At 40.8% G+C, this 27,129-nt stretch overlaps 1 protein-coding gene across 2 annotated transcripts in view; it reads right to left on the reverse strand.

The window, feature by feature from the left end:
* The window catches only part of RSRC1 (arginine and serine rich coiled-coil 1), a 136,263-nt gene that overhangs the window by 73,079 nt on the left and 36,055 nt on the right, over positions 1-27,129 (reverse strand). For both annotated transcript variants that reach the window (XM_051626764.1, XM_051626763.1), the window contains exon 5: positions 5,055-5,091. In XM_051626764.1, coding sequence (XP_051482724.1) covers positions 5,055-5,091 — 37 coding nt within the window. The remainder of the gene's footprint in view (positions 1-5,054; positions 5,092-27,129) is intronic.

Raw genomic sequence — 27,129 nt, forward strand, 5'->3', positions numbered from 1 at the left:
AAGGAGGAGGACCCAGGTAACTATAGACCAGTCAGCTTCACCTCCACCCCTGGAAAGGTATGGAACAACTTTTCTTGGCACTATCTCTAGGTGTATCAAGGATGAGGGGGTCATCAAAAGCAGTCAACATGGTTTTACCAAGGGAAAGTCATGTTTGACCAACACTATAGCCTTCTATGAGGAAGTAACCAGGTGGATAGCTGATGGTAGGGCAGTAGATGTGCTTTATCTTGATTTCAGGAAAGCATTTGACACTGTCTCCCACAGCCTCCTTGTAGATAAACTGAGGAAGTGTGCTCTCGATGGTCAGGTAGTGAGTGGGATCATGAACTGGTTGAAAGGAAGAAGTCAGAGAGTTGTGGTCAATGGGACAGAATCTAGTTGGAGGTCTGTGACTACTGGAGTCCCTCAGGGGTCGGTTCTGGGACCGGTACTCTTCAATATTTTCATCAACGACCTGGATGAGGGAACAGAGTCTGCCCTCAGCAAGTCTGCTGATGACACTAAACTGGGAGGAGTGGCTGACACACCACAAGGCTGTGCTGCCATTCAGAGAGACCTAGACATGCTGGAGAGTTGGGCGGGGAGAAACTTGATGAAATTCAACAAGGACAAGTGCAGAGTCTTGCATCTGGGGAAGAACAACCCCATGTACCAGTACAGGCTGGGGGCTGACCTGCTGGAAAGCAGGGTAAGAGAAAGAGACCTCGGGGTCCTGGTGGACAGGAGGATGACCATGAGCCAGCAATGTGCCCTTGTGGCCAAGAAGGCCAATGGCATCCTGGGGTGTATTAGAAAGGGTGTGGTTAGTAGGTCAAGGGAGGTTCTCCTCCCCCTCTATTCTGCCTTGGTGAGGCTGGATCTGGAATATTGTGCCCAGTTCTGGGCCCCTCAGTTCAGGAAGGACAGGGAACTGCTTGAAAGAGTCCAGCGCAGAGCCACAAAGATGATGAAGGGAGTGGAACATCTCCCTGATGAGGAAAGGCTGAGGGAGCTGGGTCTCTTTAGCTTGGAGAAGAGGAGACTGAGGGGCAACCTCATCAATGTTTACAAATATGTTAAGGGCAAGTGTCTGGAGGATGGAGCCAGGCTTTGTTCAGTGATGTCCAGTGATAGGACAAGGGGCAATGGGTGCAAACTGGAACACAGGAGGTTCCACGTAAACATCAGAAAAAATTTCTTTCCTGTGAGGGTGACAGAGCCCTGGGACAGGCTGCCCAGAGAGGCTGTGGAGTCTCCTTCTCTGGAGACATTCAAAACCTGCCTGGACACGTTCCTGTGTGATGTACTCTAGGTGACCCTGCTCTGGCAGGGGGGTTGGACTAGATAATTTTTTGAGGTCCCTTCCAACCCCTAAGATTCTGTGATTGCAATTGGAAAAGAAAGAAATCATAGAATCATGGAATGGTTTGGGTTGGAAGAGACCTTAAAGCTCATCCAGTCCCAACCCCCTGCATGGGCAGGGACACCTCCCATCAGACCAGGTTGCTCCAAGCCCCATCCAACCTGCCCTTCAACACTGCCAGGGAGGGGGCAGCCACAGCTTCTCTGGGCAACCTGGCCAGGGTCTCACCACCCTCAGACTACGGGATTTTATTAATTTTTTTTCAGGCTTTGATGATCAGCATTTTATGAAATGACACGTGAGAAATAAATGCCTTTAAAAAAAACCAAAAAACAAAAACACAAAACACCCACAAAACACAAAAACCCAACAACTTGTGAAAAACCTTGTTGTCAATTAAATACAATTTATATAGGGAAAAGAACCAACCACCCAGTCAGTCTGACACATCTTCAATAAGAAAGAAATCAGGCTTGCAGAACATAATTGACCAGCATGGAATTGTGCCAAGATAGCAAGATAAACATAATTACTCATATTAGGAATGTTAATTAATTGTTTGTGAACACAAATAATTGGCTGTTTGCTTAATAGCTCACTGGAAAGCCACCAATTCTATGAGATGCTGCTGTCCAGTAGCCACACTAGGGCCACTGAGCTGTAACCACCAGCAGCCTGAAGCTAAGGCAGGAGAAATCAGTGGGAGGTCGGTCACTGAAATTCAAGCTCCAAGAAGAATAAATAGTGATCCCTAGTAAATAAGGGATAAAGGAGGGGCTGTTTGTTTCTTTTGTGAAGTTTTTTGGTTGGCTGATCATTTATGTAAATTTTTCTACCAAAGAGCTGCCAGATCACAGAATCACAGACTGGTGGGGGTTGGAAGGGATCTCTGGAGATCACCTAGGCCAGCCCCCTGCCAGACTAGAGGAGATCACACAGGAACATGTCCAGGCAGGTCTGGAATGTCTCCAGGGATGGAGACTCCACAGTGAACCATTCTTGGTTGTGAACTGGTGACCTTGACGGATGCATCTGTGACACATGATGCAACTAAAGAGTGAACTGGGCAGCCTCCTTGGCAGGGTAGGGGGATGGCTGGCTTCAGGAGAGCCTGATGGGGGTTATTGATCACCTCAGCTCGGCACCTCCTGCGCTCTGGGCAGACACTGGATCCTCAGCAACCACCAATGGGCTAAACAAGCTGTTAGTGACAGCTTGCTCTCCATCCTGTGAAATGGACAGACTCTGCTGCTTGACCACAAGGACAAGCGGGTTATTGCTTTGAAATGTTATACAGGAGACACCACTAAGGCATCTCAAATGAAGAAACCACACGCGTGGCTCCACGGGTTTCTTTTTGCAGAGCTATTAATAGGAAACAGGAGCCATCCAGAGTTGCAGATACATCATCAGCTACTTCAAGGGTTCTACAGTTTGTTTAAATGTGCTGCTCAGAAAAGGAACTGGCTAAGTATAATTCAGCCAACAACCATCAAAATATTTGGAAAACAAGACTAAACCCCTTATGTTTAGAACATGGCAGGTTCTTAAGTATTTTTTTATTTACTTAATTTCACTCCCATGTGTAACCAGATGCTGGAAACCAGGATGGCAGAAGTCACTTCAACAAGGGTAAGCAGTAAAATAGGCTGCAACCAAGTGAATGGGGGACGCACCCAGATAAACCTACCAGGAACACACAGATCCCATAAGGATTATATCACAAATTCTAACACACTTTTATAGAAAGGATTAAATACTAGATTACTCAAATGAATATAAGGATTCTTCTTTTTTCATAGGGGGAAGGGGGAAACTTCTGTACAAGTATTTGGAGATGCAGTAATTTAAAGTAGTAGAACCAGTGCAATCCTGTGGCTTAATTCTTCTGGGGAATATCCCTATAATTTACTGGGGGCTAAAAGGTCTTTATGAACTTGTCTGACATCATCCTGAGAAACAAAAGAGTTTCCAGCACAAATACTCCCATCTCTGGGTGCCTTGGAAAAGAGTTAATTTCCTTGAGCACCCACTCCTAGATTTTCTGAGATCATAGGGAAAAAGGAAAGAAGTCTCAAACCTGGAGTTTTTGGACAGCTCTCTCACAGCAATACAAAGCAGCTCGTGTTTCATGAAAACAAAACATTATTAAAACATAGAGAGAGTTACCCTCTTATTGACAAAGAACTTGATGTCAATAATGATGTCAAAGGCATCATTATTCTGCAGAGAGCCTTTCCAGTACATTTTTCCTCAAATCCCAGAGAAATACTGACCACCAGCGAGCACTACTCCTGGTCCACCCCTCCCCAGGCTACTCCAAACCCTCTGAGCATCTTTTCTTCTGCACCTGCTGCTTTCAGGTGCCATTATAAATCAGACCTGCAGCTCCAGCTACTGCAGCACTCCCAATTTAGAAAAAGCACCAGTCATGGTCATCTGTCAAGACTACAGCATCTTTATAATGCATTAGAAAAATTCTCTGAATCCATCAGATTACAGCTCCCTGACACCAGCAGAGGAATGAAACATTTTAAAAATTTATTTAAGAGCTTCAACGAGCACACGAGATACCAACGAAACCAGCAAACAAGATTAATTTTCAAACTGCTCCAAGAACTATTCATAATGCTCAGCTATTTATTCCATTTACAGATTCAAAATACTAGTTGCAATGGAACATTTAATATGCCACCATTATAAAGGGGAAGCTGTTGACAACTATGCTGGAATATACATCCTTTTCATCCTGCTGGTACTCCACGGAGATATTGGTACACAACCTCCTACAAATCTTATTTCCCAAGTGATTCCCAAAATGGGAAGCAACAACAGAAAAGCCATTTTTTCAAAGGCTCATGCAATACATGGAAATAAGGCTCTACTTTAATAGCAGTACAGAGCAGCATGTATAATTCAAATATTACAGGAAAAAAATTAAACAGGAATTTAAACACTTCTGATGCACCGAGGTACACGCGCCATTAATAGTGACTATTTTGATTTAATGGGATTTAATAATCTGTTTAGATGAACTACTTAATGTTCTGGTGATTGCTGCTACTAACATCCTAGGCTCAATGAGCCTCAGACTTGTGACAATATTGTGTTTTTTCCAGTTTTGATCAACTGATTAGTTTTTACTGCTAAATGTGCCTCGCCATCACTTGCAGTTGGAATATGTTTAAACCAAAAATATTTTGCATCTCAATTATTATTTTATACTGCAGCACTGAATGAAATTTAAGTCAATACATTATTCATAAAGCAAAGACAAGAGAAAAAACAAAGCTGTGCACTTCTTTCAAAGACTTCCAATTGCTAAAACAGACCATATTTATGCATGCAATATTTGATAGCGTGTGTGAGACTTTTTTTTATCACAAGTTTGTTGTTTTCAGATCAGGATATGCCAAAAATCCAACACCAAACAATTTCTGTTTATAATTAAGGCAATCATCAATCCAAGGATTGTAGTCCATTTTATTTCATCTCTACATCAAAAAAATGTAATTTAAAAAAATTAAAAGTCCCTTGAAATGGTAAGATAAATGAAAATGTAAGTGCCTTCACATAATAACAGTAAGCTGACCCTCTGGGAAATGGTTGACTTTCTCAATTCAAGGTATTCAAAGCTCATTCAAAAGTGTTCATTTGGAATGCAGATATCAAAGATGATGCAAATGTTCAAGAGAAAATTAAAACTTACCAGATGCTCTAATCCAGCTTTGATGTTTGCAGAGTCCCTGTAACAGAAGAACAAAAGTTCTAAATAGTTGCTAAACCCGTGTCTAAAATTATTTATGTTTAAATCAGAAATGTCAAAGCCATGTAATTTCTCAAGCATGTAACATTTTTACTTTTATTATCTTAATCATTACAGTATTTAAAAAGTATCAATTATCCCAATGCTTAACTACAGAATTATGTAAAACCTCACATTCTACCTGCCCCGAAATGGCTACAATCTGGAGCAATGCAACAGGACACTCACTTAACACACAACGTTTCTAATCTAGTTTCCCCCCATTCATATTTGAATTAATAAAGCAAGACAGTCATGATGCTATTGATCAAATCCACATAGTTCTGCTTTGCCACTACTCCAATCATAAAATTCTGTGATCGTTTGTAAAGGTGATGGAAAGAACAAACTGTGTATGAAGGGACTAGGTGGTGGCAGCCAGGCTCAAACTTTGCATCTGACTCCCAGCAGCTGAAAAACCCACAGCTGTGCAGATACGAAAGTTAGTAACATCACATAAAGACAGTTACAAAAAAATGGACCAAACTACCAGAGTAAAAATACTGAAAAGCAAGAATTCAGAGAGAAAAATTAATCCTTAACATATCCTGTGATGTAAAAAGGATAATCTGAAAGAAAATCAAAGCAAATCAAATCAAGAAATCCCTAGATCCTAAATGGTTCCACAAGGAGGATGGCTCTTGCTCCCATTGACTCCAGGTTCTTCCTGCTCCCAAAAATGTAACTGCACATCTCAAGATGGGCTGTAACCATGGCCAACCAGGAGACCCTGCCCCACAAGGAAAGCAGGTAACCAGTGATTGAGCAATACAGCACAGGATATACTTATATTTATCATATTATTTTTTCAACAAATTATTCAACCACATCAAACCACATCAAAACCCCCAGCTAGGGTCCTCCAGGGCAGCCAATGGTGTGAGACAGAAGCTTCCCTTCTTGTTCACACTTGGTACAGGCTGTGCAAGGCACAGTGCAAGGTTACACACAAAAATGGTTAAATGTATGAAATACTACATTTTACAACCTTGCTGGGCTGAGTTTCAGACATTTTACCAAAAGTTGCTGTTCATAATTCCATAAAGCTTTCCACAAAGTCACTTCTGCACTTCTGTTCTACTTGACCCTACCATAAATGAAGCAAGAGAAAAAGATGCACTTCCCTTACAGCAATATTTTTTATTTTGCAAGAAGAACTTATTGTGTCCACACAGTATTTAAACAGAAATAACCTTCCACGTCTCTTTTTGAGGTGCTAAATGGCCTTAAAGAACCTAATCCCTTTGGAAGCAGGATGCAAGCAGCTGATGTGAGGAGCTGGTGGTGTAAACCCTGCCCTGTTGGTGGCCTGTCTCCTCTGCTGTCCCTCTCATGACTTCATCAATATTTGTGCAACTCCTTTCTGCCCTGTGCTGAAAGCAGACTTAATTCAATTATAGGTCTCAAAACTGATAAAAAAGGTCCTGAAGTGGAAAATGCGAAGAGATTATTGGCAAATGAATAAAGATTTGTATCGAACTAACACGCAAGAGTACAGCACGGGGGTTGGTGGGGTTTTTTTAATCATTCCCTGTCTTAAGTCTTCTGGGAACAGTGAGTTTCCCTTCCTCTCATGCAGCACATCGATTTCTGAATTAGACTGCAATATTAAATAATTAATATACTTGCCATGATTGATGTTTTGCATTAGTCGAATATTAGGTTATCAATCAAAATCCACTTGGTTTAATGTAATAATATTGAAAAAGTGTCACTGGCTGTTCATCCAATTTGTAGTTGAGGCAGCACAGACAGTAATACTGGTGTAACACAAGGCTCTAACGCAGGAAATGCAGCGGTTGAACATACATAAGGCAAACATTATCAAACTAACCAGGACAAGGTTGAGGTTGTCCTAAATAAACCTCGAGGCACCTGTCACTTCCAATGAAAACCTCTTTCCAGCCAGAGGCTGCTGTGCACCACCCAGCCCTGCCAGCCAGGGAAGCCCTGCCATCATTGTATCTTTCCAGTTAAACAATCATTAGACAAATAAGGCTCCCACTAATTTAAATACTGTGCTATGCAAAATCAGGCCTGTTGCTGCAGCCCAGTCTAGCCCAGAACCTCAGATGTCTAAGGAACACCTTAACCACGAATACCACCAAACACTGCAAATAAGAGGCAGAAGCAGTTTTCTGCACATCCAACATGGGAAGACTCCTACAAAGGAGCACCATAAGGAAATAGTGTTCATTTTATCTCATTATCAGGTCATAACGTTTTATTCCATTTTGACACTACACAGTTCCCAACAAGATCTGTATTTGCATTTCAAACCATCTCCAGTGCACCACGCTGAATATTTGGTTTAATTTTATCCTTGAGTTTTCCTCTTTTTCCATCAGAGAAGCTCTGGAATCTCATTTCCCCACTGCAGTCAAGACTTTGTGCTGTAAAATACTAGTTGACACGGAGATATTTTAAAATATCATACATTAAAACCAGTAAGCATAATACTCAGGCTAATCCTAATGTGAGCTTTTGGTAATGCCAGGGGAAAAAAATTGCAGCTGAGCTAATTCTGAATCATGGTCCTGAGGGACTTGTAACAACAAGGCAGGAATTCAATTAAGGAAGTGTAGCCAGCTTTTGGATTACTTAAAACCAGAGTGTAGGTAACTAACTGATACAGTGTTAACTTATTAGTGCTAGTTCCTTTGCCAGTAGACTAAACTAAAATAAAAATATTCATTAGCACCTGCTGGAAATTCTGATTTTAACCTGGACATTTGTCCATGTTCATAAAAATAGGTCCCCATATAAAACTAACCATCAATCAAGGGAGCTGAATAATATGCAGTACCTTCAAAACATCCAACCTTTAGCTATTATAAAATAACAAGATCTCACAAATAATTTACTTTTTAATAAATTGATAGCAGTGTCATACAGTTATTGTAGAACTAACACTTGTGTTTGCACAGCACCCTCAGGAAGCTGTGGGGTTACCTTCACACTACAAGGCCAGTCATGGATTCTGTCACTGTGAGGCCACCTAATACCAAAGAAATCTCAGAGATCTTTTTATTTCTCACCAAAATAGGCAATTGAGCTTGACAGTAGGTCTCTGTTATACCCTTCAAAATGACAAACCATTATGAGGGCAGAGTTTAATTTGTGCTGCTGTTCAGATCACTGGCATCAAACTGGAAGTATCCTGCAATTTTACAGAACATACTCCAAGCAAAACCAAACCACTTCAGTCCACATTCCTTAGTTCCTCTCAAGTCGTCACCAACTCGTTCTCCACATTTCCCTTACATTTGTAGTTAGCAGTTTTATTTGACACAGTTTTTTGTTAGAATCCATATGCCTTAGATGGTAGGAGTTACACCAGGGGTATGGTGAAGAGGATGAGTGAGGCCACTGCCATCAACACCACAGCCACTGCCTCTCCCACCTTGAGCTCCGTCAGCGTGAGGGTCCTGCATTGACTCAACACGGCCGACGTGAGGGAGTCTTACCAAATAACAACTATAGTGCAGGTTAAGCTAGGGGGGAAGCAGACCACTCAGCTATCTCTAGACCTTTCTTTTTGTAGATCATCTTTATGTTAGTTGATTGGCATCTAAAATTCAAGGAGGCATCATCATTTTCTATTTCTGATGCTCAGTCTTCTTGGAGCTGACCTGATAAGAGACGGTTAGCGTGTCAGGAGGCACTGCAAGAAATAAATCAAACTATCTAAATCAGATTCAGATAAGGACCTTATTACACTTGCCTTGACTACTCCATCTACCAGCATTGTTAATACTTCCATTCCTGACTAAACCTAGCAACCACCACCAGCCAGTAACAATTTTGCTTCTGTCTCTCTCTCAGAAGGTGGAAATCCCCCATCTAAAGCTCTGCCAGCCTGTGGCACGATTGTCTCTCTCAATGGTGACTTTAAAGGTTAATTTCTCATGGTTTCCCAGACTAGAGCTGGGCTCAGTATATTCCTGGGAAGAAGAAAATTAGGTTTCCACATGACTACACAAGGTTTAATTCTACCTTGGGATATCACCAGATAGAGAACTGCTCCCTCCCTACTGCTTATTTTATATATTCAATTTTTGCTGGATTTACTTTCCTCAGCCTTTCAAGTCAGTACAATCTGATTGAAGGTATTCCAGGTGTTGAATTTTAGAGGAAGAGGAAAACAAGGAATAGGTGGTGTTTTTTTTTCCCCCACTGAAGTTTTAAACTTTTTTTCCAACTTTTCTCTCATATGCACATTTTGGAAGAAGGCATCACGTGTACACACACACACCCCCCCAGCTGAATCACAGCTGGCTGGGCACGCTGGACAATGCAGAGCTTCACAGACCCACATTAAGCTCCCAGAACACACCCAACATCAAGAGTAAAACAGTAAAAGCCAGATCGTGCCTTTCACAGAGTCAAAGAATTGTCAGAGTTGGAAGGGACCTCTAGAGATCATCTAGTCCAGCTGATGTCCACCTAGTCCATCTTTGCTCAATGCCAGAAAAACAAAAGCCTGGTACCATTTTCTCCCTGTGGGCAGCAACTAGACTAAAAGCACAGGATCATGCCACTTGCAAGGTGGCTGTTCAGAAGGCACGGAGTATTTGAAGTTCTTCCCTGAGCTAGCTTCAATTTCAGCTTCAGAGATAAAGCCTTGGAGGCAGTTTTCAGAAAGGGATTCCCCCACTGTATTCCACTACATATTACAGGGTTTGTATCGTTGTGTTTACTGCAGAATTACATGCTAATGTTTCAAAGTTTGACTTCAGACTGCAGAAACTTGTTTCATAGAATGGTTCGACTTAGGAGGGACCTTAATAGTCACCTAGTTCCAACCCCCCTGCACCGGCAGGGACACCTCCCACCAGCCCAGGCTGCTCCAAGCCCCATCCAACCTGCCCTTCAACACCGCCAGGGATGGGGCAGCCACAGCTTCTCTGGGCAACCTGGGCCAGGGTCTCCCCACCCTCACAGGGAAGAATTTCAGCACATACCACACAAACACAACTCCAACGCACACGCTGCTCTTACGCTACTGCTCAACCTCCTCCAGGTTATAAAGAAACTACCTGAAAAGTAGGGCTATGTTCTTCTAGCCACAAGTGGAAGCTACATCAAAGGGAGTACACAAAAAGGCAAGAGGAGAAAACCATACAAGTAGCTCTGCCTGCCTCTTATAAGACAAAGGAAAAAAGGCAACTTGGTTTTGAAAGTAACCAAACACCACATGCAAACAATATCACCAATAACAGAAATAAAAATCTTTGCAACCTACTACTTGATCTACAGAAAGCTTCTCAAGAAAATCCCCTGACTTGCATTAGTACCTAAGCAATGGCTCTAAGAGTTGTGGAACCTTGTACCTAAACCCCCTGTTTTCTTCCATTATTGGAGATCCAACCAATCAATAAAATGCCTACAAAATAAAAGTGAAAATAAAGTAGCAGCACAACCCCAACCCACATCAGGGAGGGTGTGGGTGGGAACAAACACAGGGCACTGACCTGGCTGTTATTCTGACAGCACTAAGCATCCAGAAAACCAACAAAATACATCAGTTGAGACTTCTCTTTCGTGCTTAAGAGCTCAACAAGATGAGCTGTTATGAAACTACTCATTTTATGCTGCTCTTTCTAATCTGTGCAGAACAAACAAACTCTCATCAAGAAGCACAAACAGTTGGGAATTCTGTGCTCTGGTAGAAAAAGCATCCATGATATTTTCCAAAAAGTGTGGAATGTGTTTTTGCTTTTACTTAATATCAGAATCAAATGCTCAGGAACTGACTCTGAAGTCTAAAGACTCCAAAGCTGGAGTTGTGCTCAGTGGCTCCCTCACTCCAGTCATCCAAATAATTTATCTCACTCGGGAAAAAAATGGGAAGAAATTCAAGCAATTATTAATAAATTTAAAACGTAACAAAGAGTCAAGATGATTATATGAAGGTCACTTATCAAAAGCAGGAAGACAAGCAAAAGTCACCCCCCCACCCACAAACACATACAGAATAACCTGGAACTGCTGAAGAACTCAGTAGAATATAATACAAGCTAAATCAAATCATGCTAAAACCAGGGCCTTTAAACAGGACACCAGGTGAAACAATTTCCATAATATGTTATCCTAGAGAGAGGAAAAATCAGTACCCAAGAGACCTTATCAAATATTCAAGAGGGGGGAAAAAATATATATAACCCTGACTCAGAGTAAAATTCAAGATTTTATGCAAGTGAAATAAATACTGAAACTAAATAGAGATAGGGGGAAAAAAACCAAAATACAGTGTTGACAGAATCAATATTTGCAAACTGACCCTACCAAAAAAAAAATCCCTTTTCTCTGTATTTCTCAGATAAATAAGAGCCAAAATAACCACCCCAAAAGCTCCCAGTTCTGTTTTACTGAGACTTCAGGTCAGATATGGAAATTATCAAAGGAGATTTCTTTCTCCTGGCTGCCAATCCAATCCATTCCTCAGATAAACCTGGCAATTCAAAGGACCTCATTACATGCAAGTCCTTGGAGTTTTGATATGTGGAGTGGTTTTTTTATTGTTTTTTCTTCTTGGGTTTTGGTTGATTGGTTGGGTTTTTGTCCTCCTGGTCTCTGCACAGGGTTGCCTTCTCAAAGAGCAGAGCCTGGTTAAATCAACATTTGCATTCCCAGCAAACAGCAGCAATTAAGCTTCAGGCTTTGGAATGTCACTGTCTCTGTTCACCAGATAATCTGGGAGTCTTAAATAAATTAGACAACTTTGACCTGTTTTACCTTTTCTGTAATATTATTTAGTAGATATTCAATTAAAACACATCCTGTAGGTGAAAGTGTATGAAAACATTTCTGTAACGGCCACTGGTGGTAGGAGGAAGTGTTGCTAATTACTCTCAAAGTACAAAATATATTACAGAAGTAGCAAAAAGCCCTGCAGTGTAAATGCACAGAATGTTGCACTGAATATTAAACAAGGCCCAGCAAGTTTGAATGCTGGTAAGCATAACTATAGTAAAAACTCTCTGGACTGGTAAAGAGTGTTACAGGTTAATGAGGAACATATAAAGAGTGCACAATAATTATCATACCTAACACCTTACCATCTGTGTTTGGATGGCTGCAGAATATAAACACAGTTTAGCAGCATAAAGTCAGAAACTAATTACACATGTTTTTCTATTAGCATACTGTTAGGATAAATATTTAAAACATTAGCTTTTCCTCAGCTGCACTCAACTGTCAGTATTGAAGAATATTAAGTTTAAGTATAAGGCAGTGGGAAAATTTAAATGTTCTAAGCACTAAAACAATTTGAGTACAATCAATTTTCCATTTTCTGAAAGCTTCTAAATCCTCCTCGTTCACCCAATTACTACTGTACTTAACCTAATGAAATTTTATTCTGCAGGAACAATGCTGTTCTTAAACAAATTTTTGAAAAAAAGAAAGAATTAAAAAAGATTAAAAACTTCTAGACAAAGAATAAACTCCTAGAGAAAAGATGCAAATAAAATTACTATCATAATCTTTTGTTTTTTATTTGCAAGTATAAAACTGAAGAGAAACAAAAGCATGGAACACAGCATCTGTCATATCAGAATATAAAAAGATGATCCTGGCACAAAATGAAAAAGCTCTAATTCATTTGCAAATCAAGCCTGCCAGTTCTATTTCAAGCTGGCGGTAACTGTCAAGAGTTAACAAGATAATCACTTTCAATCCTGCCTTCAATGGTACATTACACTGTTATTCCATTCAATAAGGCCCTTCTTTGGGGCACTAGATGAATGGTTTTCATTTCTAACTCACACAAAAAGTTGCAAGAAAAAAAAAAATCCATGGGGCTTAAGAAAGAAATCCCTTTATGGGCATTTATCTGCCGGCACTTGCTTTTAGGCAGAATGAGATATTTGGATACATTGGTGTCCATTCACTTCCTCTATTCCTTCAGGCCCTCAGTCTGTTGATAAAAAGGCACACAAGGAAACCTCAAGCCTGCTTCGTGGCTTTTTTTTTAAACTATCCAGGCACATTAAACAAGTTCTGTAATAATGTTTTGTAAACACTTCAGTCCACGGCTCGCCACACCAACATGACACTGTATTTGAACAGACCCATTTTTCTCTCAATTCATTAGGAACTGCTCAAAAAAGCAGTAAATGCTCATGAAAATTGTGTTTAGGGAAACAATAAGTGGTTCCTCATGAAACGTTTGATAAGTTACTGACTAAAGGCACTCTACCTATGAATCAAATCAATCTATAATTTGTCTGTATGAACGTCACTTTTTTTTTTTTTTAAGATTCCATGCTATGCATTCTTCCCAAAATAATAAAATCTTATAGAAGTTTATTAAGTATTTATTTGCTGGCCCACAACTTTTGACAAATATCTGAAAAAAAAAAAACCCACACCAAAAAAACCCCACTTTATGCTTTCACTCATGGCTCAAAATCCACCCTGTAAGACACCACTTGCATGTCAGAGCTGTGGCACAGACCTGCACTCTGCTATTGAATATTCCACACTGAGTCTTCTGTACTAAAGAGACAAAACACCAAATCATTTTCCCCCCTTTCTTTCAATTCCTATAGATCTCAGGCCACAGAACAAAGCTAATATCTATATTTAATATCTTAACTGAGTTAAGCTCATCCAGCCTCAGGTCTGTTCCCTACAATTGGTGCCAATATCCACCTACAGATACCTGTATTTATTGTTTTTAAACAGCATAAATCATTTTCCTTAAACTCAGGGACTCAACTTCCCAGTCACTCCTTAGGCTAATTGTATGCCTAACAAAGGTGATTTTTGATCATCTTTATAATCCACCATCACAAATCAGACAACTTTTACCATATATCCCCTCAGACAAATGCTCCTTTATAGTACCAGTTTCTTGTTCTAAACACCAGAAGTTAGTGGGGGACTTGCAGACTTTGCTTTTGTTCTTTGCACCACACAAGTTTCTTCAGAGGTTCTAAGCAGAGAGATGTTCTTATAGTTAAAAAAAAAAAAATACTCTTGCAAACCCCAAAACTAAATACTTATATTTATGTTGCATTAGAACAGTAACTTTTGCTGCAATATTGCCTCTGCTTCCAGAAAAGAAAGACTATTTAAAAATAAAGTTTGAATCCTTTGGAAGCACCTTGAAAGAGCACAACACCTAGAACATCAATTAATACAAAGTGAAGAGATGGGATTCAAACAGCAGGTCATGTTTTAGGCAAGTCCAATACAGTCCCCAAAACCAGAAGCCTGCCACAAGCATTTGGGATGTGTTCCTTTCCACTCCAGCCAGCAGCACTGCTACGCTGGTACTGCTTCAAAATAAAACAATCGACTCAACAAACCAAACCCAAACCAAAGGCCAAACCCCACCCCCTGTTCCATAAAGCAGATATTCAAAATAAAAAGCAGAGCTAAGCAGCAGAGTAATTCTGCAGCAAGGGTAGGTATTTGTAGCACTCACGAGTGATGAATTTCCTCAGCTCTGATGAATGCCCAGGATGACCCAACAGTCCCAGGACACACATTTTAAGGCAAAAGCCTAAGAAAAGGTACTTCCATATTCTCATTATTACTGAAGATGTGTGCAGATGTGTGGAAGCTGTGGTAAAGTTCAGCAGAGACCTACAAAGTGCCACTTTGCTGAAACTCCACTGCTTGGGACTGCATTTGATCCAATTTTAGCACACTGAAACCTTGTGCTTTTTTTAGGCATTGCTTTTGGGAGATATAAAATCCAATTGGTAAATGCTTTTTCACTGGTCCTCTTTGTGTCACTGCAGTTTGGTTTTGTCATTGAGTTTAATTCCTCTCCATTCTTTCATCTGGCCTGAATTTATCTCCCTAAAGGCTGCAGGGGCACACTCAGAATATACTTTAAATGTTTAAAATATGTTTAAATGTCAGATGGGCACAGATTTTCATTCCTGTAGATGGTAAAAAAAATTTCCTTCTCCTGAAAAAGCAGCTCAGAATATTTAGTTTCCATCTCAGCTAACAGCTTGTAGCATTTTGGGTCATGAGATACTTGCCTTTCAGGTCGTATTTCATATCTAAGTTGTTTGTTTCTATTGTAACTCAATGTACCCCTGAAAAAAGCTTTTGCAAGTCTTCTTTTCTGCAGAACAGCCATTCCAAGCAGTGGGAGCCTATGCTGAGAGGCAGGAGTAGCTCAGAAGATTCTCCAACATAATTCTGACATGAGGAAGAAGCCTCAAATAGTAACTATTTTTAATAGTACAGTTTCCATCCTCCTCGATACCTCCTCAGCACTCAAATGCATCTTATCCTGATTGCAGAGTTTTTTAACATGTTTTCCAATATTTTGAGGTTGGTAAGTTATGGAGAGCATCACAGAGATCACTTTATTTTATGCAGAAGACTCACAAATTCTTCTTAAAGGCTGTTTTGATAAAGCCCAGATGAATTTTGAAAACATACATAATATGAAAAAGGTTTCTCTGAAGTCTGACTTGCAGTGAGGAAGAATGTTGTAGCTTCTACTAACAACTTCCACGTTGGGCTGTGTTGCAAGACAAACTTAGAAAACTTAAAAGGTAGAGCTTAAGTCGTTCAAGCTTGATAGGAAATTAGTTCCTTGGCCACAAACACAGGGAAAGAAAGAATATTTCATCACAGTAGAAAAAAATAAAAACCAATTGCAAATCTCAAACATACCTGACCAAAACCAAGCCTAACAGACAGCAACAAACTAACCTGAAAGCGCCGTAAAATTAATCAAAAGGTTAGCAAAAAATAAATTAAAACCAAAACCAGCTAATTGAAGCTTGTGAAGACCTGCAACAGGAGCGGCTCAATTTACAGCAGTTCCCACTTCAGCATCTTTGGTGTTCCAGCATTCAGGCCAAACCCACGCTGGTGACCTGCATGCTAACAAGTCACCAAAGACTGCAGAAGCACTCTGAAATACATTCAGTAGCAAGGAGCAGAACTTGAAGTGTATCTTGATAATAATATTTCAGTTTTCAATAATAAAGACCTTCAGAGTCATCAAAAAACCCTCTCACATTCAGGTCTTGTCACAGTGGGTTTGTACTTAACACAGCTAACATGAAGATTGAGGAGAACAGGCTAATTCCCTTAAATTATCTGTCAAGGGTAACAGTCATCTTGAATCCAAAAGCAATTAACTCCCTGCTAATTCAGCAGCAGCACTAGACAACTAACACTAATAGGTCTGCATCTTGCTTATTTGTTATTTCTTTCTCTAGCATTTGTAATGGCCTCTATGTAATTTATTATCTGAGAACATTAATCAATACTAAAATTGCTTTTGGTCTTGTGCTTATTACACATCTAGGGAGAAGCTTCAGGAGTCACAGGCAGCTTCAGGACATTGTCCACTTCTGGTGGAAAGAGCTTCTGAACTGCAAAAACAAACCCAGTCAATGTCCAAGAACCACCTCAGGTTACAAATCTAACCAACACACAGGAGCCACACCTCAGGATGGGGCACTTGGTGCCATGCTCTAGCCAGCATGGTGGTGTGAGGTCATTGGTTAGACTTGATGATCTCAGAGGTCTTTTCCAGCCTCAATAATTCTGTGATTCTGTGTGTCATTCAGCTTCTCAACACAACTGTTCTCTCATCACCTCTGGGGAGGCTTTGGAGCTGAATGCCTGGTTGTCCAGAAACAGTTCCCTTAATCCTTCTATTTGTAGCTGTACCATTCAGCTCACCTCAGTTAGCATCCTTGAGGACAGGAGACACCCTGAACCCACACAGACTCCCTCAACAGACTTTGTATGGACATAGCAGACTGCAGATTTTATCTGATCACATCCCCCCCAGCACTCACCTCCCTGGCTCACGAAGGACTTCCTGAACCATCTGAGTCTGATGCCCTTAGACAAGTCAAAAGCTGTGCTGCTTTACCTTGAAGTGCTGATCTTTGCAGCCAAGTCAGGCAGACAGTTCAGGGTGGTGGCCCAGCCACCCCAGAGTTAGACACCCTTGAGTGTGGATTAAGCTTCTGGATTGCCTCAAAGGAGGCACAACAGGGTGGGCAACAACTTTGCTAACAGGAAACGTTGCCTCTCTATGGTGCTACCAGAACTAAAGATTTTTCTCTATTTCATGCTAACACTGTTCACGCTAGACTTATTTCACTCTTTAAGAAATCTATCCTAGACAGCATTAAACAAAGCACCACAAAGACCTGGCTAACTTCCCCTAGAAGCCCATGGTAGAGAACATCGGAGTATCTGTGCTCCAAGAGGGAAAAATCACACTTAAGAAGAAAGAATACAGCCAATTCAGAATGCAGGATGACTGTGCAGACTGATGTACTGATCTAGAGAGACAGCAGACTGACTTGGCTGAAAAGCATCCAGTATCAGGGCATTTGCAATTCTGGCTGAAAGTTCTAATCACAACAGCAACAATTCCTGTGTCTTGCAAGGAAGTGCCAGAAACTGGAACTGTTCCAAGCAATCAAACACATTCATGTAACAATGGCCAGGACCAAGTGGCCTTTTACACAGTGGCATGACAGGATAAGCCACCTACTTAACTTTCTGTTCAAGCAAGATACTGGGAAGTTACGTGAATATCTGCGCATCATAATTTTCAGGTATTCAAAACAGGTCAGGGTGCTGCTCTACCAAAGTAAACAAACAATATATAACATCTATATATCTATATCTCCTTCCTCTGGTCATTGTGGCTTTCAGCCAACATGGTCAGCCTGCAAGGTTAGCACTTGGATGGGTAACTGTCATGCCAGTACCCACAACAGCTAATGGAAACGGAAGAAACCATAGGAATCAACTGAAGACACTTTTAAAAACAAACTGCAAACCTTGTACTTGCCACCAATAGAGGGACATTTTAGTTAGCTATGCATGGTTTTTGCCCAGCATAGAAAGAAACACAAGATAACCAACACCTAGGGTAAAGAAAAATGGTCAAACTGTATAGAAGATGGGTGAAATCACTTCAGCCATGGCGACAAATTTGCAAACTCGGCCTGATATCTGGGACTTGAGACGGACTCTCTCTCTTATACATCTGTAATGACAGAAGCAGCGCCAACCAATGGAAAAAAATATCTGTAAAACGTGCTATCTTTGTACAGATGACATAGCCTAGTACATATTTTTTTGTTACACTACAAAAGCACACCAAGAATCTGTCATCTTACAGGCTTTCCTTCTGCCCACTCTATGTATGGCACTTAAGTCACGGATCCGCGCTACAGTAACGAGGAAAGCTGAAATTAGCACTGTCTAGGGCATCTACTCCCTTGCAGGATGTCAGCAGATGTGACTGCTGAATGACAAAAAGCCAAGTGCTAAGAAATATTTGAGAGGACTAGAATAGCCCAGCACCAGGTAGATTTATTTTCTTTAAATTAAAACGTAGACCCCAAATTCATAGCCAAGGGAATTCACTATCTCTTAAATGTGGAATTGATCTGAATGCAATTACTTTACTCTTTTTAGCTCCATTTGACTTTGAACTAAACATCAATTAGTGCACAAACATAATACTGCAAGATCTGTTACCTCCAATACCGATTTTGCCATAAAAGATCTAAAGCAAATTTATCGGCCTTCATTTAATAGCTTTCAGCAATCACAAATACCACACATGAAAGCTCAACTTCATTTTCTGATGGTCACTTAAACCCTTAATTCTCATGACAAAACTCTCCCAGTCTTAGTTTTAAACCCCTTAAATTAGCAAACAAGACACCACATAATGTATGCTCTAAGCACAGGTCTTCTCTGAAAAGCTGGGACCTTCAAGTGCTTCAGCTGCAGTACAAGCCATTGAGCCATGGCCAATATAAGCTAATTTGAATAATCAATATGACAACCTTATTTTTCTAATGCAAACAGGATTGATACAGTAAGGTGTCTCACTGCCACATCACAGTCATGGCCTCTTTTAACCCCTAATTAGATTTAGGCGATTATCCCTGCTCTTCCTTACAAGTGTACAGCCTGGATAAGAGATGACAAAAGCTATCTGCCACTTCCTCAGCCTTTGCAGACTGCAGGTTATCCAGGGAGATACAGGGAAAGATCAGCAAACAATTGTTATTCATATCATCTACAGTTTTAAGATAGTCACAGTTTTCCATCCATGCTAAGTGCAAATAGCCCAGAGCATAAGGTAAATGCAAAACGCTTAAGAACATCAGGGTTACACAGATGGAAATTCAAGGTGATGTTAGGGAATTAGGCTTCATTCAAACTGGTTATGACAAAGAAAACTATCGAGCAATGATCTTCTTTTTCAGACAGGAAGCACTGAGTTTGATAGATTTCTGTCCATTGTTTGTGTGTAACACTAACTATTTTACATGGCTATTTCTTACCAAAAAAAAAAAATCTCAAACTTAGCAACAGCAATCCCCATAGAATTACATAGCTAAACAAGTACTAACAGACAGAGAAGATCTATTACAGAAATGTAATCACATTTCATTTACAAGAACTCTTATCTCAAGCACTTAAACATAAAATTTAAACAGTTTTCCATTTTATTGTACTCAGTATTTGAGCTAATAAGATATAAAAGTATAATCATGTTAGCAACATTTCTATTGCATTACATAAACACAGCACCAGATTAAAGGCAGACCAGGAAAAGGAAAGCATGATGGTGCATTTGAAGCTAAACACTTTATTTCTCCTGGCAGAAAGACGTATCACTGGGATCATGTGTGAAAACGGCCACGCTAAAATTAGACCATATGTTCGCAAAATGTCTATTCCCATACTGACTAAAATAAAAAGCATCTCCATACATCTCACCCATCTGTGAACGTGTTCAGCCTGCTTTTGTAACCAAACAAGTGCTCCCCCAGAGTGTGCTTTTAGCAGCAGGCTACGTGATCACAGGACCGGGCGGGTCATTCACCCAAGTCAGGTTCAACCCACTCATGATGGGAAGAAAATTCTCAGAATTGTTTAAAAGCCATTTGGATGGCACTCTGCAAATCACCAAGAGGTGGTGTCTTGTTAAAAATATTGACTAGGCTGTGATTAAACACTCCTATATCAGCAACACACTATGATCATGATCACGTACCTATAACACCACCTTGGCATTGCCCCTCTGGGTACGACTCCCATTGAAAAACCACTGCTGCTCTTCCCAGCTTTCTGCTCCTGCCCCGTGTGAGCAGGGCACTGTCTTCTCCTTGGTCACCCCACCAAGAAGCCAACCTGTAGTCAAAGAAACTGGACATCATGGGGACCTCTTTTAGGCAGCAAACATGAGACAATATTCATCCCAGATTTTCATCTATGTACTGAGGCTTTTTACTCCTATTTATATCCATACCCCTTTCAACCAAGTCACTGCCATGTCTCCTGCTCACCAGAGGGGTTTGGGTTTCATCTCATGGGTTCAAGCCTCTCCACTGCTGGCTGGTTTGCTTCCCAGGCACCTCACCACACCTGACAGCCACCAAAACCTCCGGGCCCCATTCCAGGAGGAGTCATGTATGGACAGAGAGCTCCTTTGACAGAATATCGCATGGGAAGGTGAGCAGGGATCAGCACAAAGCCAAGAATGGGAGCCAGGGCTGCCACACCACAGCTCCAAACCAGGACTGCTCACCACATCTCTAGAGATAAAGATCTTGAGATCCATGGTATTTGAAAGACCTCTCTGGCCGCTGCACCACCTCTCTTCCAGTGTTTCAACTCCTGCACCACCTCTGGCTCAAAACTCATCCCCACAACCTCAGAGCACCTTCCCTCCCATGACACAAACATCTCAAGTGCTCCATGAAATTTCACCTCAAGTCACTTAAAATCTTGAGCTCTAGTGCAAGTCAATAAGGCTGAGCTAAGCAATGCCCTCTGGAGGTAGCCAAAGAGGGGCCACGGGGGAGACCACCCATGAGGACACTACTTTTTCAGTTTTCAGACACTGATCTATTATAACTTCAATATATAACTTCATCAAAAATATATTCTCAGCAGTTGTGGCCAACCTCGGCTTGAACAGCCTGACCACCTTCAAAGGTGTTTGCAAACCCCTGTGGTGCAGCCTCCTTTCAGCTACAGAGATATATTACTCCACTGTAATTCCTAGTTAAGGTCCTTAACTCTTAGGATCAGATTAGTGATCATTTTATGTTAAATTTACCAAAACTAGGAAACTTGGTTAGAAGAAAATTTCTCTCATAAGGAGAGAAGTACAACCTAAAATTAAGGCATTTCCATTATTCAGAACAGATCACCAAGGCAGCACAGAGTATAATTTTCAAATGTAATAACCACAACTATATAGTTTCAAGAATTTAACATCTAAATCTAAACCTCTTAACATCAATTTACTGAGTTGTGATAGCCTGAATGCTTAAAAAAGACTAAAGTAGTATATTTATTAAAATAGAAAGAGATATAAGTAACTTATGGACACCCAAGAAAACAATGAGGATGGAGCAAATTGCCCATGTTCTTTTCTGCTTTCCCTCCCCTCCCTATCACGCTCACCACTGAAAAGAAAGCAAAGCCAACCTGCACTGCAAGGAAAAGCTGCCAAACAGCCAGAGCTGAAATGCAGCAATGAGAGCCAGAAAATGCCACTGCAGCCTTGGACATTCTGGACAGGGAAAAACAACTGCAAAGAGCTGGTGGGGTGAGAAAAACAGTTGAAAGCTCCAGTATGCTGCAGTGTGGACCACTGAACAGAGCATTTCTGGGATACTCTTTTCTTAAATGTATAAATTGTACTTTAATCCGTACTTCATTGGAAATAAGCAAAACCTCCAATGCTCCCAGTTAATACTGGTGCAGCTATTTCTCAAGGGAAGAGATCTATTTTATAACCTTTAAAGTTAATGGAAATAACTTCCAACAAGCTCAGGGGCCTAAAGCTTGTTTTGGTTTTTTAAACAAATTAATTGGTGCGTTTTAATCTTTTGTCCTCTATACAAAACACATCCTGACCTTTTAAATAAGATTTACTGTCTCCCACTACATATAAGCCCCTACCTTCTCTCCCAGTGTCGTGCTCCTGACTTCCTGAGGATGTGCCATAAATTAACTCCCAATAGAAACTAATGTTGCAACATTATCTGAAATTTCATTGAGATTTCTGCCATGCGAGGGGTTTTCAGAGAGCATTTGATGTGATCAGGAAATAAAGGCTTTAATTTTCACATCAGAATTTTAATTTCACATCAGAAAAAAAAAAAGTGATCAATGAAAGAGTTGCACACAGCTGAACCCCTGTGACTGGCTGACAGCTCAGCAGGCCTGTGTCTCTATTAGGTTAAAAAAACCAAGATTCTTCTTGCAAAGAATAAACCATCCAGGTTCTTTCACAGATGATTGCTCAGATTCTTCCCAAGCTGCTCATTGTCAGCAGACGATCTAAAGTCTAAATACTGTTAGTGGCTGTCAACTACTTACTGTCAAAATGTGATAACTGAAAAAAGTCTTTAGAATATTTAAAAATCAGGCTCCCTCTTCTTCTGCACTAGCTGGATTCTCCCTGCCCCCTCCCCAAGGGCCTCAGGATGTCTGGGGGCTGGCACAAGCCCTCCAGCCCATGAGCAGCCTCCCAAGGCACCAGGCACGTTCCCCTCCTCTCTGTGAGCTCAGAGCAAATGACCCTCTCCTTCCATGGCTACCCAAAGAGGACAGAATGTTTGTGCATGTACAAGGATGAGAAAAGGCCAAAATAAAAAGGAAAAAGGGACATGGCAGAGACACATGAAGCCTCACTGCTCCTGCCCCCGCGGAGGCCTAAGCAGCATTCCCCATCACCCTCTGCTAAACACTCTCCTATAAATCCATTGTGTGAGTTTCTTTCATATTTTTCAAAGCACAAAGCAATGCCCACCTGACACGAATCAATGGGAAAAAACCCTTTTCCCTCTTTGACACAGCATGATCCCATTAAGCAGCCTCAAAAGATTCTGATCTGAGCAGCAAAGTCAGACCTTCCTGATCAATTCCTTAATCCACTTTGAGAGAATGGACTGATCCTGCTCTTTCGATTTCAGTCCAGGAAAAAATCGTTCCCAACATAATTCACCATTAAATGGGCCTTGTCTTACAAGAACTTCAGCTGCTGGAAGCAGATGAGGAGCAAGTCAGATTCCAGGAGGATCACCAGCACATCTAACATGCTTCCCCTGGGTCTTTCCATTTCTACCCTGAAAAAGTCACTCAAAGCATTTGCCAGTCATGTCCTTCATGATCTTAGAAGATGTTGCTTTTAACATTACAAATCATGTGAAAATTGATGCCTGAAGTAGAAATGATTCCCAGATTTTTTCCTCCAGAAAAACTTCAGTTCATTAGGTTACCACTGAGGTTGCCACAATCTCTGAAAAAAAGGGCATAAAACCAACACAATGATGAACTAATGCTACAACAAAATGTGGTGTAGAGCATGTGCACCTGCTATATCGTCTCTCTTGGAAATCACTCAGAAATTCAGCACATATGCTCAAAAATTGAAGATTTGGACTGGTCTTCTCCACAGGAAGAGCTGAGAACCTTCCCACTTTAATGAGAAGTTCTCCTTATGAAACAGTGTTGATGTAGGAAGACCTGCCCTCCTAGCTTCCTTAATGGTGCCCAACTAAGCCTGTCTTCACCAGCCCCAGACTGCCCTGGATCCTGAGAGGACACCCACCAAGGACAGGCTGGCAGAAGCTGGAATACATGCAAGCAGGAAATTAGCTCATGACACTTTTATGCTTCCAGTCTTAATTGCAAGTGATCAGAAATGTCTGATGTTTTAGACCTTTTCCCTCTTCCAGTACCTACTTCCTAATGCTCTCTCCTACAACAGCAAATAGTGACAGGGAATGAAATAGAAGTATTCACATGTTTGAGCACTGCAGGTTTGTTTGCAGGGTAGAAGAGATCTGTACAAATGTGTCTGTCAACATCTATTACAGATCTGTCATCTGCCCTTCTGTAATGCAACATGCAAATAGCTTCTTTTGAAACATTCATTTAATAATTTATTTCTCAAAATTTCCTGTTACTACATTAATGTTCGCAATTTGGGGTTTGCTTCATTCAACAATTTAGATTGCTTTGCTTATGTTTTTCATATTCATTTCTAATTAAAACAAACCAACAACCAAACAACAAAAAGGCCCAAGATTAGCTTGCTATTAGAAATATTGCCTTTAAAACAAAGATGTTCCTCCTTCCCTTCCTAATTGCAAGGAACAGATGTTTTATCATGTCTGCAGCAGATTAGCTTCAATTGCAGAAAAAAACATCTTTACCCAAAAAAACCCAAGGTGAAACAGAGAGAGTTTAATATTTCCATGTGAAATTGCATTTTCCTTCACAACAGCATGCCTTCTGGATGGGGTTTTGGCCGCTGCCTCGTTTGCTTGCTCAGAGGAGGCAACGTTTGTTGGGCTTGTTTTGGTTTTCCCCACAACGACTGAGGGACTCCCCTGCTTCAGCACCAGGCCAGCGAGGCACGGGGTCCATGCTGAGGTGATTACTGTATCTCTGCAGCTCAGTATCTGCAGGGTGTCTGAATGCCACTCTTAACTACTTAAACCCAGTAAAGAGATTACAGCTCACACTAACTGGATTTTCACAGCTCCGTATCATTCAGTTTGGATTCCTCATGCCCAGATTAAGAGAGGCCAGTAAAACAATAGTCAGCTGCTCTCCAAGTGCAAGGTGTCTTGGTTAAAAAGGGGGGGAAAAAACCCTACATGTTTACATGCAGAGTGTGTGTTCGTGTATTTGGGCAAATGGAAGACTTTCTCAAAGAATACTCTGTATTTATGGAATTATTCCATTTCAAAACCCTAGATAATGCAAATTATATAGTTATAAAAGGACAATCATGGTGGTTGGCAGTTTTAAGGACCGGATAGTTTTGAAAATTTTAAACAGCTTAAAAGAATGTGTGTCTTTGAAGATACTGCCTTCAAATGCATTCCAAAACCTATTTCTGTAAATATGGAGAAATATAATTCCCTCAGAGTAAATAAATTTAGCAGGGAAGATAATTTAACAAGCATCTCTAACTGATCATCTGAACTGCAGAACTTGAACACAAAATGTGTATATTTGTACTCAGGACAAAAAGTACTTATGGAATGGAAATGAAACACTTATCCTGTGGGTAAAAACTATTTACTTTCTAGACCCAGTGGTTCTCTGGCATCTTCTGCGCAGTTGTGCTTCACTGCTTGCACACAAGTACCCTCTTCACTGGTCTTCAGTGTCTGGTAGTGAACGGAAATGCAATCCTACCATAGGCTGCTTTCTCAATGTCACAGCCCATCAAATCAATGGCCATCCTTTTCAGCCTTAAAAAGGGATTTCTAGCAAACAAAAAAGAAAAACAAGGCCAGGACAGCTCAGTCGACAATAGCAACAAATCCAGGTCACAGGCAGGTGGCCCTAGAGCTGCTCTGGGCATATGCAGGTCTGTCCTTTTGGGGAGGAAACTCTTACTCTGCTCCCCAGCAGCCTTTGGCTGACTTGCTTGGAAGGAAATTGTCCTCATTTGGCCTTTCCAGATTCTTCTTCCTTCTAATCTCCAACACCTGAACATCTCTGGCCAGCAAAGCTAATCAATTCATTTTTCCAGCATCCTTAGAACACCCAGATGTGCCATCAGCACCCCACTTCCTGGGAACACTAATGAACCTGTCTCTTGAGCATCTGGATGGGAAGTACTCCAAAGGACTCAATCCCTGTTCCAGCAGAAAATAAGCATTCTGAAATGCCAAGTTATGAAATCTACCTGCACACAACAGACCTCCAAGGGCCAGGAGGAGTACAAGGTGACCTCTGCAGTGATCTATCCATCTGGACCCTGCCTGCAGCATTTTGTTATATGTGGTAACTGCAAAACCAACCCAGTGCATGATCTTCATGACAGCAACACTTAGTTGCAAACATAGCAATAAGGACTAAGTATGTCCTATCTGTACGTTCCTAGACCAGAAACCTATCAAGAGAACTCATGAAGCAGCATGAGGACCCCTGAAAAATCCTCACTATGGGTGTAAGAATGAAGAGACTTCCTGACAAATCCATCATCTGTTTCCATAGTTTCTGCTCTCCCACTTTGTTCCACTCTCAGATGCACAAGCAGCCTTCAGTATCCAAGGCCTCACTGTCTTTTGCCCTTAATGAAATAATTTATTCAACTCATTGCTACAAAATCAACCACGACTACAATTATTTATCAATATTATTTCACTTCTGCATTTAAAGAGATTAAAGAGCACCAGGGCATCTGTCTGCAAGACCTGTTGCCATTTTCTTTTCCCCTTGTGATTCTCACTTCAGAAATAAAAAAAGTTGGTTAAGAATTTTTACACTAAATGGTAAAAAACACTGATCTGTGCCCTACAATGAGCTCCAAAAGAAGCACAGGTCACACCTCCTTTATTACTGTAGCTCTGAAGTGTGGTGACAAAAATTGTGTCAACATGGTGATGGCACATGAAATTATCACGTGGAGCAGGATAGATAAGTAAGATTTGAGGAAGCAGTAATATACAGACAACAAAGTTTAAATTATTCCTTTTCAATGGGATGCCTCAGACTATAATTGTTTCTGGAACAAAAGCACCCCAAGCGCCATCTTTTCACCTTACTCTGCAGAGGTGATGAATTAAGACCTGCAGCTCTTGAGGTAGAGTAATATAAAAAGAGTTTCTCCACACAGGATTGGAAAATCTGGGGAGGGATAAGGCAGGGATCTGAAATCACAGTACTCTTGAAAGCAACACAAGGCACTTTTGCTATTTTATCCTCATAAGCCCCTGTAACACAAAAGAATACAAATTATTAAAATAACTCATGGAGCACTGACAGCACTGCAACTTAAATGAACATTGTAGCACCCTGAACATCAATTTATATTTGCACATTTCTGTGACTTGATAAATGCATTTTGTCATGTAAGATTTTAAAGTAAAGGTCTTAGAGAGACAACATCAGTGTCAGTGTGACCAAATCCCATTTGTAAGTGAATAGAGATGATTGGACACAAATACCTTAGGCCAAC

This window comes from Apus apus, chromosome 8, assembly GCF_020740795.1.
Source record: "Apus apus isolate bApuApu2 chromosome 8, bApuApu2.pri.cur, whole genome shotgun sequence".
NCBI lineage: Eukaryota > Metazoa > Chordata > Aves > Apodiformes > Apodidae > Apus > Apus apus.